Source organism: Quercus suber, unplaced genomic scaffold (assembly GCF_002906115.3).
Source record: "Quercus suber isolate HL8 unplaced genomic scaffold, Cork oak 2.0 scaffold_28, whole genome shotgun sequence".
Taxonomy (NCBI): Eukaryota; Viridiplantae; Streptophyta; class Magnoliopsida; order Fagales; family Fagaceae; genus Quercus; species Quercus suber.
In genome coordinates this window covers 291900-309272 of record NW_027069493.1, presented here as the reverse complement: position 1 = coordinate 309272, position 17373 = coordinate 291900, and the positions used below count along the sequence as shown (strand labels likewise).

The 17373-nt window shown below is 32.3% G+C and overlaps 1 protein-coding gene across 2 annotated transcripts; it reads right to left on the bottom strand.

Annotated features, from left to right (window-relative positions):
• Window positions 1-1401: 1401 nt before the first annotated feature.
• On the bottom strand, window positions 1402-8650 carry LOC111992816 (uncharacterized). Of its 2 annotated transcripts, none has more exons than XM_024024675.2 (6): window positions 8188-8650; window positions 7393-7527; window positions 7216-7303; window positions 6431-6525; window positions 4204-4272; window positions 1402-1883 (listed from the first exon to the last, which is right to left on the bottom strand). In XM_024024675.2, exons 1-6 carry the CDS (start codon window positions 8528-8530, stop codon window positions 1723-1725), a joined length of 891 nt encoding a protein of 296 aa, XP_023880443.1. In that variant the 5' UTR covers window positions 8531-8650; the 3' UTR covers window positions 1402-1722. The 2 variants fall into 2 exon arrangements, with proteins under 2 accessions (XP_023880443.1, XP_023880442.1); XM_024024674.2 differs by having other exon boundaries at window positions 4204-4371; window positions 8188-8649.
• Between the last annotated feature and the right edge of the window lie 8723 nt (window positions 8651-17373).

Here is a 17373-nt window from a genome sequence, read left to right as displayed (position 1 = left end):
CAAGATGTTTCGTGATCTTCAAGAGATTAATTTATTGGTGGAAAAACATGAAAATGGAAATAGCTCAATTTTTGGAAAAATGTTTTATTTGACAAGTCAAAGTGGAACATAGGAGGTCGTTAAGGTTATTGCAACCTCTATCCATACTTGAGAGGAAGTGGGAGCATATCTCCATGGATTTTGTATTTGGGTTACCAAGGTCGCCTAGGAATCATAATGCTATTTGGGTGGTGGTGGATAGGTTGACAAAATCTTCCCACTTCATTCTGATTCAAATGAACTACTCTCTTGACAAGTTGGCAGAACTTTATATTAATTAGATTGTGAGGTTGCATGGGGTGCCTGTTTCAATTGTATCTTACAGAGATCTAAGATTCACTTCGAGCTTCTGGGATAGCTTGCGAAAAGCCTGGGGTTCTAAGTTGAACTTTAGCACTGCATGCCACCCCTAAACATATGGACAGTCTAGGAGGACTATCTAGACTTTCGAGGACTTGTTGAGAACTTGTGACTTGGACTTCAAAGGTAGCTAGAATGACCATTTGACTTTGATGGATGATCGTTGAAGCCATAGATTGAAGACTTCATTGGAAGCTTGTAATTATGTTTTCTTAGAATAGTGAACTTAGTAATCGTGAGACTATTTGAGATTGTATTTGGAAACTTTATAAATTTTACTTTGTTGGATTTTATTTGAGACTTTTTTCTCTTGAGAAATAAACACACACACACATAAGAGAGAATGAAATGTATTCTAACACAGAGGCACACTATAAACTCCACTCAAAAGTCATGATTTGTTTGAGAGACTTGATAATTAATTATTTCCTTGACAGTTTGATTTATTATACATGGATTCTATTATGCTCTTGTTACATTATTTGAATTTTAGTAATTTTGACAAGTCAAGTATCTAAAATCTCAGTTATGGGTTTAGGTTGTGACTGTTACGAAATCAAAGTGTGCCCTGACCAGAAGTGTGGGCCTCACACTTGAGCACGCATGTGCTCGTATATAGGGTGGATAGTGAAGAACCAAAGGGAGAAACAATCTTGAAATCTCACATCGCCTGAGGAAGCACATAGGAATGTGCTTATAAGGGATGATCTTCTTTCATTGTGTATAGACTTTTTCTCCCACTATTGTGTGTTTTGGGAGGAGAACAAAATAGTGAGAGTTTGAAACTCAAAGCGGAAAATATCTACACTGCCAAGGTGGGGCCATTCATGGACACCAGACACACCCATGCAATTCAGTTCTGCTTTAAGAGTTCATCCAACCAAAAATTACCAAGAAAAAGCCAGAAGTGGAGGAAACTGGGGCATGTCAAATAATTCCAATCCAAACCTAACAATCATAATCTGGAATAGTAAATGTTTTACAAATTTGATATAACCAGAATAACTGCAATTCTGCCGGAGTATCGCAATCAACACCCGACTTTCTATTATTCCGTATTATTGCTTAACATTACCTGTGGTAACAAATACATTTCAGTTTCCATACAATCAATTGTAATAGCAAAATTTAGCTTACAATAAATCTTTTACCACAAAACAGCAGAATCTTCTAATTGAAAGGAAGAAGAACATTTCGTGTAAAATCTCTGTCATTTCTCTGTATCAAATATACTCAAGAGGTGAATGAACCTACAAACTCTAGGAAGGCAGATAAAAGCAATTAAACAACATTTCAAGCTTTTATATGCAATTAACCAAAAATTTAGGCTTTAATCCTTGAAGACTCTCCCACAGCATTCTCCATTCTTGTGTACCAGTCACCAATGCGAGTGTGCTCCACCATATCTTTACCAGACCTCAAGTAACGGATAGGTCTTAACACCCCATAAACAGCAAGGTCGGCTAAATTAGGCTTAGAGCCCCCTGACCCAATAAGAAATAAACACAATTGAACAATATGGTCATAATGGGAAGAAAAAAACAGGTAACAAATTTTACATGTTAACAACATGGACATGTACCAACATAAACAATATTAGTATTTTTATTATTGACATAAATAATACTGAATTTCTTTTTTAAAACAATATTACCATTGACATAAAGAAACAATTTAAAAGAGAGAGAGAGAGACAGTCATCAATGGTGAAGTAGATTTTACTCCTTTAAATTATGAAATACAAGAATAACAAGAACGCAAATTGTTGTGACAAAAAGGTCTCAAGTTCAAGAAGTTGTCAAAAAAAGGGTGGGAAGCAAATCCTGCTGGTTTTTTGTTTATCAAGAACACAACATTTTGAACAATACTATTGCTAGAGAGCTTTTTTTTTTTTTTTTGATAAGTACTATTGCTAGAGAGCCTAGGTTGTTTTGTTTTTTGTTTGTCTGGGACAGAGTGGCAATGCCTAGAACTGAGGCAAAATTGGTGGCAAACTGGATGGGCACGCTAGAAGTAGCAACATTTGGAAGACCATTCCTTTGTCTTAGAGGATTCACAATGGAGCTGCTAAAATAGTTTTTTAGCTATTTTAGCAGCTCCAACACCAAAAATCACCCTGCATCCAAGTTTCTAAAGCTAAAATTTTTTGACAAACTATAACAAGTTGTTACTTCCTTTTTATTATTTTTTATTCCCCTCTCTCTCTCTCTCTCTCTCTCGCACTCTTTTCTCTCGGCCCTTTCCTCTCCTCTCAAAACTCTCTCTAGCGCCGACAACAGCTCTTGTGGATGGGTTGCCTCAGTGGGTTCGTGGGTCGTGGGTGACAGCTCTATCAACGGTGACAGTGGATCATGGTTGATCTGATTTTTGGGTTCATGGGTTGCAGTGTTGATATGGTTTGGGATTTTGGTCACAGTGGTTGATTGAGTTTGGTTTGAGTTTTTGGTTGGGTTGATCACAATGGACCAGCCATGGTTGTCTGAGTTTGATCTGGGTTTTTGGTTGGGTTGATCATTGTGGTTTTTGTTGACCGTGGATGATCTAGTGGGCTTTTGGTTGGATTGATCATAGTGGGTTTTTATTTTTGATTGGTTGTCGGTGGTGGATCATGGTGGTTCTAGGTTTTGATGGTGCTATGGGTGATGTGACCTAGTGGGTGATCATGGTGGTTCTGATGGTTGCTATGAATTGTGGATGATCATCGTTGTGCTTTGGGTTATAGGGAAATTAATTTTTATTGGGTGTGATATATTATTTTATTGGGTTTTATGTAAAAATAGGAGATGGGATGTTGCGTGTATTGTTAAGTGATGAGTTAAAATAGAAAGTAACATTTTGAGGTGCTAAAAGCTACATTTTTCAGCACCTCTGCTGTGAATGCTCTTTTACATTGTGCATTTGGATGAAAAGAAATGCACAAACTTTGAGGCTTGTGAATGATCAGTTTTGGTATTTAAGTTTCTGTTTTAAGGGTAATTTAAGTGGTTTTTTTTTTGTATTTTTTTCATTAATGAATTTTATTTACCTATCAAGAAAATATTTCTACTCTTTTGGATTATAAATTCTATGATACAAAGGGTCATTACCCAGTGTTGGTTCCATTTTAGGGTTTTGAAAGAGACTTGGATATGGTTATATCCCTTATGTATATCTTCCACCTCCTCCCCCCCCCCCCCCCCCCCCCTTCTTTTATTTTTTTACAAATATGTACATCTTCCTTGACATACATGTTTTTTAGAGATATTTTATAGCATTCCTGACTTTATAAGCTTAGAAGAACATTTGACATTACAATAAGTTTGGTTGTTCACCTAGTTCTGCACTAGATTGATGATGCAAGACCATGAGTCATGTAGAATTTTGTAGTTCTTTTGGCTTCTTCATTCTTTTTATTTTACAAACAAGGGTATCTAGACCTCTTCAAGTATCTAACTATTCCCTCGAGCATGTGCTTTTGTGCATGAAGTAGTCTATTTTCAATAAAATTATTCTTAACTATAAAATAAATAAATAAAAGTCAGTGTAGAATTTTGGACAGGCCATATCACGAACTGATATGGAGTCCACACTTAACTATCAATTCAAATGATAATGTGAAAACCATTTGATGGAAAAACTCCAACTTGCACGTGTTTGTATCTATATCATTGATTGCAAGCCAATGAATTTTAGCTCAAGTGGCAGCCCCTCCCCACTTAAGATCAGGGTGGGGGTGAAGTCATTGATCATCAATTGATTAGATAATGTGATGCATGCTAATCTTTTTTTGACATAATGCTGAGAAAATTAAACTCGAATTCATACCAAGGAAGTCCCTGCCATTTAGACCATCAACCCATGTTTCTGCAGCCTCATACAGTGCAGCACGTTCATCTGTAATGTTATATTTCTTCTTCAATTTCTTGGACACAAAATACATAGCAGCAGCTCCAGCATATTTTACAGTAATTTTTTCAGTAAAGCTAAAATTACCTACAAGCATAGGAGACATGCATATGATTATTAGGATTATCAACCAAAATCTAAAGCTCAAGTTCAAAATAAACCGGAGGATCTAAGAGCAGGAGAAGAAAAAATTATATAAAAGCAACTAGAATGATTAGTTGGTGGCATACCCCCCTTCCCTCCTTTCTATAGAAAACACACACAAACAAATCCTTCAGCAGCTGTCTTAATCCTAGAATGAATAAAGATCCAACAAACCAAACATAGAGGCAACATCAACCATGAGTCTAGAAAGACATAATAGACCAAAGCTTTGACACATGTTTGAGCAAAAACAGAGACAGAAGTGAAGGACCTTCAACCTAAGCTTAAATGCCATAAATGCAACTCCTTTTTTTTTTTTTTTGGTAAAACATAAATGCAACTCTTTCAACAAATCAAACATAACCTCTTTGTGAATTAACATTAGTTCGCAATTTCTGTTTTATGACACATGGAAGAAGAATGCACTACCACTACCACAAATGAGAAGCCAGACAAATTTACTAACAAATTCTAGTCTTCAATTGATCAGAAAGCAAAATTAGGAAAGATTAGTTGATACACATTCAAGGCCTAGACAAAGCCTCAAAAAGGGAATCTCATCACAACAGGCACACTATTACACATATTTCCATTGATAAGACACTGACCTTGGAAACATGCACTCCCGATAGAAACCCTTCTAGAAGCCAGGTAAGTTATGACACAGGCGCTACAACCCTAAGAGGTTAATTTTTGAGGATTATACACCAACAGAGTATACTACTTATAATTCTGCCTTTAGTGGTAGTAACCAAAAACGTCGCTTCCTTTCTGTCTTTTCTGTAAGAGGAGACTGAACTTTTTGCGGTTAATGACAACCTAAATAACAGTAATCAGAAGGCCAAATTGACAATGTTTTCAAAATATGAGAACAAAATTGAGAAAATTGAAACTTTAGGGACCAACACTACCCAGAAACTTCTCCATAGGGATACCACGTGAAAGAAAAAACTGCTTAGATTTTTTTTCACCCCAGATAAATAAGAATAGATTTTTTTATTTTTTATTTTTAACGTAGGGAGTAGGAAAACTTTCTAAAGAAGAGTCATTTGAACTCCTCTCTAGCAACAGTAAAGTACATGGGTATATAAAAGAAATCCCTAAATGAGGCGTTTGGTATAGAGTAATATTTTAGGCTTCATGGGAATGTTTTAGGATTCCCTAACAACCCCATTTTGGTTGCAAATCACACAAGCAAATCAAATGCCTATGGATATCTAGATTCCCACTCAATCCCATTTTTGTAGGAATGTGGATTCCCTTTTTAAAAAGTAAGTATACACATTCCCGTGATTGAAAAAGTGGGTATACATTTTTTTTTAAAATTAACAATTTTGTCCATTCCTCCCTACACTTTAACCAATAAAAATATTTAAAAAATTATGGATTTAACTTTATTTTTAAAATTATGGTTAAGAATTGGTCTCTTTTTTTTCTTTTTCTTTTTTCCTTTTTATATTTCCTATTAGGGATTGAGTTAGATGCTAAAAAAAAATAAATTACTTTTATTAAAAAGACATGATGCTGTGATTGCCATGAATAGAAGAACAAGAATTTAAATAATTATTTTGTCTATTATACATGTCATTCAAAACGTCCAATTATAGTTATAGTGAATTTTCCATGATTTATACTCATTATTTATTTGTTGGGAAAAAAAAAGGACTTAATATTGTGTTAAAAAAGGCATCACATTCCCAAGAATCTAGACAATAGGGTAATGTGGATTTCCCAAACCAGACACCCCCTAAGAGATTACAATCTGAAGTACACACAATCAAGAAAACGAAAAACAAAAAACAAAAAACAAAAAACAAAAATCCAAAAAAAAACAAAAATCCAAAAAAAACAAAAAACAAAAAATAAAAACGAGGAGATTTAAGCATCACAATTATTGATAGAAGATGTATCAAGTACCTACTTTTTTCCATATTAAGAAATGAAAATTCAATAAAGTAAAACCTAAATTAAATAATAATATGCAAATCTGCATAAGCCTCACCATTGCTTGTGATATAGTCAAAGGACTCAAGTGCCTCAGAAGTGTTTCGGTATATGTTTGGTGATAAGATATGCACCAAGTGATTGTCAACCCACCTATATCATGCAGCCTCAAATTAGCAAATTGGATGTGTCAAAACCATGGTTGTAACCTTAGTTCCTAATTCAACATTAACTATAAATATTATTAATAGAATGCCAAATAAGGCAAAAGTATGCAACTCAAGTAGAATCTATTAAACAATAACAAGTTGTAGTAGAGAGGGAGAGCATTATTTTAAAATGTCTTCACATCAAAGGTGGTTTTTTTTAATATTGTTTTTGACAATTTTTTATTATATAATATACACATAATGTAGCATGTATATGTCTAAGAATGATATACATATGCAAACATTCATACGAAGGCATAATAGAATTTTCATAAATAACATATGCAAACATATTTTCATAAATAAAATAGAGCATTTTCCTATCAACTTGTAATACTCATACAAAATGTACCGATATTTCCCATAAATGAATGAAAAATCAAGTCCCAACAGCCTGGCTCTAACAATCAAAGGTCAAAGTACACTATGAAGATGGGAATAAAAGATGTGTGACCATTCTTCATGCCTCTAAGAGATTACTAACAGGTGAAGTATTATTATAATAATCTCAAACTTCTCGAAGTATAGTGTTAACCAGAATTATTTCATGCAAAATACAAAAGTCTTCAGATCATGAACATATGCTTAGCCAAGAAAAAGAAAATGAACATATGCTATCGCATAAAAACTGTACCCTCGCCACTTTTTCTCTTCATCATTATCCGATTTTGAATCGGCCCTTTTGTCTGAATGAATCTTGCCACCCAGCTTGTCAATAATAGCTGCAAACACGCCACATATGAGTTTGATGGATGCTTGAATTGGAACTAGAAAAGTTAAAATACTTCCACAATCACTCAATGACAAGTACCAGATGAGTCGATCAGTTGTTCCCCATCAACCATTAATATCGGCACCTTCTTATAGTCAGACCACTTGATTTCTTTCTTACTAATTGGGTTGACCTCTACTACTTTGTATGGTATATCATAATAGTCGAGAAAGGCTGAGATGGCAAAAAATATCACCTTGTAAAAAAACTGAACACAAAACACCACAACACATTAAGAAAGTAACTAGCTCAGTAATGACATTATCATGCAGTTCCTTTACTTAAACAGAATTTTCCCCCCTATTTTAGAAAATTAAGAGATTAAACAGAAAATCAAACAAACAAAAAAAGTTGCTTGAAAAAATTCCCCTATTCACCCAAATTATTATAAATGGATTCAACAAAATCCGCTAAATCATTCAGAATTCAATGTTGCCTACCAATCACCTCTCCTAGACCCCGAGAAGTTGGAGCTTTGTGCATTGGGTACGACCCCATTATCCCAATAAAGTATTGGGCAGCAGAGAAAATGCAGGAATTGAAATTTCCAGCATTTCAATTATCCGAATCAAACTGGCACAATTGATTTGGATTCTTCAATTTTTGTTTTTTCACTTTTATTTTCACCCAAAAAAAAATCCTAATTTTTTTTTCCTTTTCTTTCCTCTCCTCCAATCTCCATCATCCATTTCTAAAAAATACAAACACATACATAGAAACCAACACAAACAATTCAAAGCAAAACAAATCACCAATTCAGGAAGTTTAATTTGGAAGCAATAAACTTTATACAAAAATTTATTTCAAAGAATTAAAGAAGAAAGAGATCCATACCTTTAACTTTATTGCAGAAGGGGCAAGCTTCGTACTGGTAAAGAACCACGTCCTTGGGAACGAGTTCCGGCGGCGGTGGCTCCTTCGCGTGGACCTCTTGGGCGGCGGCGACGGAGATCAAAGCCCCGGCGACACCGAGAGACAAAACTCGCGCCGGTGATTTACTCCACCAGCGGGTGTACGAACCCCCCGAGCTACTGCTGCTTCCGTAGAGCGCCACCTGGAGAAGCCTCTGGTTGTGGTGGACAGCTGTGGAAGTGGCGACACCAACACCGACGCCTCCGTGGGCGGTGGCGAGGGTTCGGGAGAGGACGGAGGAGGCGAGAGTGGAAGCTCTTCTCATTGCGTTGAGTTGAGATGAGATCTTTCTCGTGGCCACGTGGTTACTATAAAGATTTTCGACAAGGGTTTTGATGGGGTTTTTGGGCAGTGGCAACTGGGTCACTTCTCGCTGGATATTGACTTCCTAGAGATTTCTAGCGTTTATTTTGGAGAAATGTTAAAAACAAAAATTATTTTACAATATTTTTACAAAATGTTAATGTGATCAACTTTTTATTAGATTTCATGTACGACTATTATTAATATCACTTTTTTATTTATTAATAATCACACACCATATCAGTAATTTATAAAAAAAAATTGTAATATAATTTATAATATTATTTTTTGTTTAAATGCTATGAAAATAGGTGTTAGTTAAAAAGTGTTAATGAAATATGAGACTGAAAACTGTTATTTAAATACCCTTACCAAACACCCCCTAATATCTTTTTATTAAAAACGCTTTGTTGCATTATATTTGTATTTTCAAAATATGAGAAAAAGTCAAAATAAAAAAAAAAGTAAAATTTAAAAAATTTAGTTACATAAAATTAAAAAGAAAAAATGTGGCTTATAATTTGTTTCCAAACACATACCTTGTGTGGATTACTGCAGTGGGTTTGGGTTGAAAAATTTTATAATCACAACTTTTTTTTATCAAAATTGTGATGTGAAAAATCATAAATGATGGAAAACAAATGGTAGATTAATATAAAAATGATAAACAATCTAATATAACGTCTTGTCAAGAGTTTTAAAACTAAAACTTCCTAAAGTATCCAACAAATACGACCATGCCCCACAATTTGAATCTCCCCCTTCCACATATATTTAACATGTATCCTTTTCACATATAGAAGATAACAAAAAGAACTTCAAGCATTTGTTTTTCTCCCTTTCACAGTTCCAATGCATATAAGGGAAATGGGCTAGTTACCATTTTGATCTCTAATGTTTGTTCTATATGTTAAAATGGTTTTTAATATTTCAAATGTGTCAATTTAATCATAATTTTTTTGGTATTATGTTAAAATAGTCTCTGCCATTAAGTGGTGGATGCAAAAAGTTGACAATGATATATGTCACCTTGATTAACACGTCCTTAATTAAAATAATAATAAAATAAATAATTTATTTTAAAAAAAATATTTAGGCACAAGACAGATCAAAGAAAAGCAAAAATATTAGAAAATGAATGGATAAATTTATCCTGCACCTAGCGCATGAGATACCAACTCAAAAGAAATTAAAGGTTTTGACAAAAGGAAGCAGAAAATCTAAGTGCAAATATTTGTACTTGAGCTGGTGGTCACTGGTCTCCGTCTTGATTGCTAAAGCAATTAACACCAACAAGAACAGTAGACCATTAGTTGGTTAACACCATTATTTTACCTTAAACAAACAACACAAATAGCAGACCAATTTAAATATGATTTCAATCTTGGGTTCAATAACGCACTTTTTAGGCTCAAAAAGCCGAACAAAGGCCAAACCTGTCGAGGAAACAGGTACTCAACCAGACTAGATAAATGTAGATTTTACTCGATCTAATAGGAAATTTGGGTTTTGGGTGGATTTTTTTTCCATGCCCGAATCTAGCAGATCGGGTATGCTATTACTTGGCTCAACTCGCCATTTAATACCAAAAAAAGGAAAATAAAGTTTTTTTTTTTTGTGCATTAGCCCTCCTGTTCTTATGATGGTTCAAGATTTTCCATCAATTATTTGAGAGCCCCCAGAAAGTGTATGAGACAGAAAGAATATTCCATGGAAGCCCACAATGCACCAAGTTTGATTCCCTTGTCTGAAGGAATCTAAAAAACCACAGCCTGGTAGTGACAACCCATGCACTAGTTTCTTCTTGGTTAGTAAGATTAATTACTAAAGCCGACAAAGAAATTAAGTAATTAAACCCTCTTTTTAAACTAAATTACTAATATAGTAATATAATTTCTTTTTATTATGTGTATTGTTGCAGTAAACTTATTTTCTCTTTAAAAATTAAGAAGTCTATTTTTCTTTTTGATAGATAGGATCGAAATATTACCATAACTACTGCTTTTGAATCTTCTAAATTCTAAATATCCTACATGGCTATATTAGTAACGTCGCTAACGTTTAATATTGGAAGCATATCAACATTAACTATTTTTGTGGCAACGTGACTCTTGTGTGTTTGTGTATTTAGAGTGGGATGTGTATAAGTCACTTTTTCTTATTTTTATTTTAGGAGTTGCCATCAATCATTACTTTTACATTAGGTGTGATTAGTCACCTAGATATCTATTTTTATTTTAAGTTACCTAATTAACTGAACCAAATTTTAAGGATTTGTAAATTAAGGTAAACCAAAAGCCTTTAAACCAAAGATCTTCGACTCGGAAGTTTGGTTACATGTGGAGAAGGTATTAGGCACCCCACAATGCCTATCCGAAGATAGTACTTTATTTTAATTTACTCCAAACGTTAACTTTTTATGAAAAAATAGAATACTTGACATTTTGATTTTTTTTTTTGAAATGGTTTTTTCAAACAATATAATATAAATATATATAGAAACACACATGTGAGTAAATACTTACATATAACTAGCATGTGAATATTAACTCCAACAAAATATATGCAATCAAGGCATGTGAAGTATGTACATAAGTAGCATGGGAGAGAAAGAGCATACAAGTATACTTTACAATAGCATGTGAGTATTTATTTACTATATAGCTAGCATGTAAGTACTAAATGCTATATAAAAATAATCCACAACATAAAAAAAATAAAATAAAATAAAAAAAGGGTTGGAAGAGTAGCACCTTGTTGTCATCCACTATTTTCTCATTTTTATTTATGCAAAAAGATTACAAAAATATACTCATAATTGCCAAGAAATGTTAGGGACAATGTAAACTTATAAGGTATTCAAAGACTCAAGAGAAAGAGCCTTGAACACAAATCCACAAACTACAACTATTCTAAGAAAAGGCTTGGAAATAAAAAGTTACAACGTTAACTTTATTATTTTGGAAAAGCACATTTTGTTTTTCTTAGAAAATGTTTTATTGTGAATACTAAGCTATACAAACATAACATAATAAAAAGAGACGGTTGGAAGAATAACACATTGTTGTCATCCACTATTTTTTCGTTTTTATTCATGTAAAAAGATGGAAAAAAGAAACTCATTAGTGCCAAGAAATGTAAGAGACAATGTAAGCTTATAGGGTGTTCAAAAAATCAAGAGAAAAAGTCTTGAACACAAATCCACAAACTACAACTATTCTAAAAAAATGCTTGGAAATAAAAAAATTACAACGTCAACTTTATTATTTTCGGAAAGGCAGATTTTTTTTCTTAAAAATTTTTTTTTTTGAAAAGAAAAACATTTTTTAGTGGTAAAGGTGTTTTATGAAAACATTTTCTTTTTGAAAACCTCCCTTATTTTTTTTTTTTTTGGAAAACATATTTTTGTATGTAAAAAAACATTTTTGAAAACACTTTAACAAAACTTTGAATTTTTTTTTTTTTTTGGTTTCAGGTCTCCTCTAAAAAACAGATTTTTATTTTTGCAAACATTTTTTTGAAAACAGATTTTTTGTCTTTTGAAAAACAGTTTCAGGAAAAAACAGATTTTTTCAAAATTTTTTTAAACAGTTCAGATTTTCAAAACAGTTTCTGAAATCATATTTTTATTTGAAAACAGATTTATAAAAACAGTTTTATATTATCTTTGAAAAACAGTTTTAAAAAACAGATTTTTATTTTTAAAGCAGTTTTTTTTGGAAAGCAGATTTTTCTAATTAAGAAAACAGCTTTAAAAACCGTTTTTAACAGATTAACAAAACAGTTTTTACATTATGAAAACAGTTTTACAAAGACAGATTTTTTTTTTTAAAGCAATTTTAAAAAAAGAACAGTTTTTTTAAAAAAAAAAAAAGGTTTTTTTAAAAGGTTTTATATTTAAAAAAAAAAAAAAGTTTTGGGTTCTCCCTTAAAAACTGATTTTTTTTTTTTTAAATGTTTCAGAAACTTTTTTTTTAGAGGAGAGGAAAAAGCATTTTTTTTTTAATTGGGGTTTTGTTTTTGAAAACTTTTAAGAAGAACAATAGACATTTTAAAAAGTCCTTTAAAAAAAAGACTTCATTTTTAAAGAAAAGGGTGGGAAAAGATTTTTTTTTTTTTTAAATATTTTCTTGGAATAGTGTGTAGGAGAAATGTTTTACCCAAACATATTTATTTTATGACACATTATTAACGAGAAATGTAAAGGGATAACAAAAATAAAGTGCAGAAAAATAAATAGCTTGAAAAATAAAGAGATTGAAATTTAAAACGATATAAAAGTAAAGAACTTGGAATTTAAAAGACATAAAAGGAAAGAGCTTGGAATTTAAATGACATAAAAATAAAGAGTTTGGAATATTTTATAGATTGATTAAAAAAGTTTTTTTTATAATAATAATTTCTCTCTTAAATAGATTTTAATCTCTTTCAAGTCTTATGGATACTTCAACATAAAGAAACGAGAGTTCTAAGCTATCATCATTCTTACGAGACATACCCATATTGTGCTCTAATGGAGGTCTAAAAACCATTTAAGAGAGATAGTAGAAAATCTTTTTTTTTTTTAAGTGTCTAGATATAGTGTACACACACGCGCAATAAAGTAAAAGGGCAGAGGGGACGTGCAAGAAATTAAAGGGGATGACAAGAAATTAAAAGGGGATGGGGATTACTTGAAAGTAAATGGAATGACATAAAATTAAAAAGCAATAATAAAATCCCTAGATGCCTAGGTGGGATGGGATTTCTTCCCCCTAAGGGTACTTCCCATACATAGCCTAGGAGATGGTCCAATACCCATCTAGGGATACCAACACAATAATAATAACCAAACAACAATATGAACATTGAAATAAAGGGATAGATATATACACAATATGTACAAAAACATAGTAAAAATAAGCAACTATGAACAACAAGTAAAGTAAAGAAAAGATTTATATATATAAAAATGATGATTACAATAGTAAAAGGGGTCAGATGTGTTTAGTTATTAAGAAACTAATCCATCCCTATAGCCTTACCCACAAAGATTACAAAAAAGAAAAAGATGAAGCCTTTGGTGTAGGGTTTCCTAGAGAAGGAGAGAGAATTTTTTTTTTTTTTTTCTAAGGCTATTTTTCTAGAATTTCCTCACTTTTTTTTTTCCTGATTTTCCCTCACTTTTTTCTCTCTATTACTCTTTTTTTTTTCCACACAAAACTCTAATTTTCTTCATAAAAATGGGGGGTATTTATAGGGAGATGTGGAAATGGGAGGCTAGCATTAGTGTATCAGGACATGCTAGTGCTAGCCTCCCACTTTTGCCACATCATCAGCCATTTTTCATCTTGTTTTGATTTCTAGCTTGATCTTCATGAGGCTGTCTGGAGGCCTTTCTGAGCTCTATTTTCTTCAATTTTTATATGATATAAATCTCTAGATATCTAGTTTCCCATGGTCCTAGCTTCATTCAATTTGGAGCTATAGTCGTCGAGATATCACGCTCAGAATGAAGGTGACGCAAAGTTGAAAAATTTTGGACGTTTTTTTCTTGAAAAAATCAAGTCTACCAATCCAAAGCAGATATCATTGAGCCCTTTTGATGAAAATTAGCTAAGACCTTGTTCTTCAAGATGCTCCAACCCGCTCAATATAGTTCTTGTCCAATCGATATAGTTTATTATGTGAAGTCAGGTAAAAAAATTGCCAGTTTTCTTGATATATACAGTGAAGATTTTATTAGGGTTTCAGTATTTTGTAATATCTCATTCGTTTTAACTCCGATTTTGGCCTGTAAACTATCATTTCAAAGAGGAAAAATATGCTCTACGAGCCGGTCCAAAATTCAACACGATCCAACAGTCATATCAAAAAGTCAACTTTTTTACTATACTCGGTTAGGGTTTTGGTCTTAATAAAATTTTCAAATGTTATGACTTTTTGATTCACCATTGAAACATGTTATATTTATTTTTACCCTTTTTGGCTTTGAAATTCATGATTTTGCACTTTTTTTTTTGAATTTTTGGTTTTTTTTTTTTTTTTTTTTACGTGTGAATCGGGGCTGGACAAAATATGGCATCAACAATCCTAATTACATAGGATAGGAAAATTATTGAATATTTTAGGAATACCATAAATGCATATTTCTCCCTCACATGAATTATGGATCCTACTATAAATTTAATTAGTGGGACCTATTATTATGTGAGATGACGAAATATGCATTTATGATACTTCAAAAGTATTCTATAATTACTCGGTAGGATGTAGCTATTCAAATGACATGAGGTTTAAAAAGTATACTATTTGTTAAGGAAAGGTATATTGTTGACATTTATTTGATACTTGTCACTAACGTTTAAATTTTGTATTAGCTTACTTCAGTATACTCACAATGGCAGACTTTGATTTTGGTAAAATGAAATTTTTAGTAAATCTGAATTTCAGTTTAGGAATTGGAAAGAAATGAAAAGACATTTATGCACTATTTAGTTTTTTCTTTTTTAAAGAGTTTTAGCTTATAACATCTGCTTCTAATGATAGCTTTTTATCATCAAACGAAGACACCAATTGATTTTAGGTGTAGGTAGTAATCAAACTCTAAATCTCTTATTTGATAATAAGAAACTTTATCAATTGAGTTAATTTTGAACCCCAATTGCACCATTTAGTTGGATGTGATTTTGGGGCATGGGAAAATGAGGAGGGAAAATACAAGAGAAAATGATAATTGATACGTTTTGTGGGGGGATGGGTTTTTTTTTTTTTTTTTTTTTTTTTTTTTTTTTTTTTTTTTTTTTCAAAATACAAGGGAAAATGAATAATAAGGTGGATTTTGCAATTTGATAGGTCCTCTAAAAACAATAAAGGGGGAGCTGGAATTGTTTTTTTTTTTTTTTTTTTTTCTCTCTCTCTAAAGGAATAAGGGAAATAGTAGCTATATCCTTAAAGCTCGATTTTCCATGCACCAACAACATGGTAGAGTATGAATCCTACCTCACAAGTCTAGATGTAGCATGTGAAATGGGAATCAAACATCTTTAGGTAATAGGATATTTGAATCTGGTTGTTTCCCAAGTTAAGGGAAATTTTGTACTCAAGGAACCATCGTTGGCTTCATATAGAGCCATAGCTTAAATGTTGGAAGACTCCTTCGAAGAATTTGACATTGAATAGTGAACACTCTCTAAGGTTTGACAGTCACTTTGTCGATTCTCTAGCCAATTTAAGATCTAGAATTAGCTTTGAGGGAACAACTACACATGCCACTATCATAAAGAAACATGTCCTAGTCATATAAGTGTCAAGGAAGAATTCTTCGATCAACCGCTGGACCAACCCACCAAGGAAGCATTGTTGTCTCCATCCAATGAAGATCAACTGAAAATACTCAAAGATTATGCCTTGATAGTAGGGGAGTTATACTCAAAGAATATGCCATGAATTGCCCTTGTTGCAAGAAGAATTTATAGATTTATCTATCTATAATAATTAAAAATAATTTATAAATTTATCTCTTTGTATTAATTATAAAAGTGATGTAGAGAAAATAATAGAATAATGATAATTTTTTTTTTAAAGAAGTGGTAATTGTATGTGGCTAAGGCCTAGTATTTGAATTCAAATAAAATATAGACATTGAATTTAAATGGATTGTGAGGTGAAGGTTGTTTTTTTTTTTTTTTTTTTTTTTTTTTTTTTTTAATTTAATAAATTGTGAATTTTTTTGAATGTGTATTTGAAAGTGGTGTACTGGGGTTAGTGGGTTTTATTCTACGTTTTTGTCCCTAAGTTTTTTCCATGCTTAAATTTAGAGTGTAGGTTACTGGATGAGGTATTTTTAGCCTTCATATAAGTCCATATTAAAAAGGGAAATCTTGTTATAGATAATGTAGATAAACAACCAAAAAAATATATATAAACAACACAATAAAAAAATAATTTCACTATGAGAGAGAGAGAGAGAGAGAGAGAGAGAGGGAGAGAGAGAGTAAAAAAGAATAAAAAGAAGTAGCAAGTTGCTAAATTTTTTTAGCTTTGGCAACCCAAATATAAGGTGTTTTTCTGTGTTTGTGTTGCTAAAATAGCAAATTGGGAGTTTTAGCATTTTTTTTAGAGAGTTTCAATCTATGATGTCTGCTCTTGATAATAACTCTACATCATTAGACCAAGACATTAATTAATTTTTACCATTCTAAATATGAATGCTCTTATAGCATTAACTACTATTTTTTTATAATCTCTCTCTCTCTCTCTAAAATTGCAAGTTGAACAAAATAAGCTTGGGGTTAAGGGCATTTTCTTTATGATGTTGGCTTGGTGTAGATTTGGTGGTTATGGCGCTAAAAAGGACCAAGGAAAATAGATGTGTTGGTTCTATGGTGGCTAGTTGCATCGGTGTTGGATTCAATGAAAATTTAGAGGTATGGTAGTGGTGGTATTGGTGTTTTGTGTGTGTGTTTATGGTGGGTTCTTATATGTGTATTGGTCATGGTGGGTTATAGGCTAGGTTGACCGATGGTGTGTTGAAGGTAGGCTAGCTGGGCACAGAGAGAGAGAGAGAGAGTTGCATTGGTGGCTATTATTGATGCAATGAGGATTTCTTAATTTTTTTTTTTTAAATAGAAAGAATTATTTTAAGTTATTTTAACGGGTGATGAGCTAAAAGTAAGAGATGAGATCTAGAGTGAAGTATGAAATGGTTTGTTAAAATAGCAAAGTGGTATGTTGATGTGCTAAACTAACATTTTTTTTAGCAAACTTGACTATACATAAGACTATGAGAGTGTTAAAAAAAAAAAAAATTAAGGGTATAAGTCC

What these genes read in the sequence shown, in the direction of transcription:
- LOC111992816 (XM_024024674.2), bottom strand. Translation starts at nt 8,530, where the DNA reads ATGAGAAGAGCTTCCACTCTCGCCTCCTCCGTCCTCTCCCGAACCCTC. An exon ending in ACAACTGATCGACTCATCTG is followed by an intron (nt 7,304 to 7,392) that starts GTACTTGTCATT and finishes GCGTGTTTGCAG; the next exon opens with CTATTATTGACAAGCTGGGT. An exon ending in TGACTATATCACAAGCAATG is followed by an intron (nt 4,372 to 6,430) that starts GTGAGGCTTATG and finishes CTATGCTTGTAG; the next exon opens with GTAATTTTAGCTTTACTGAA.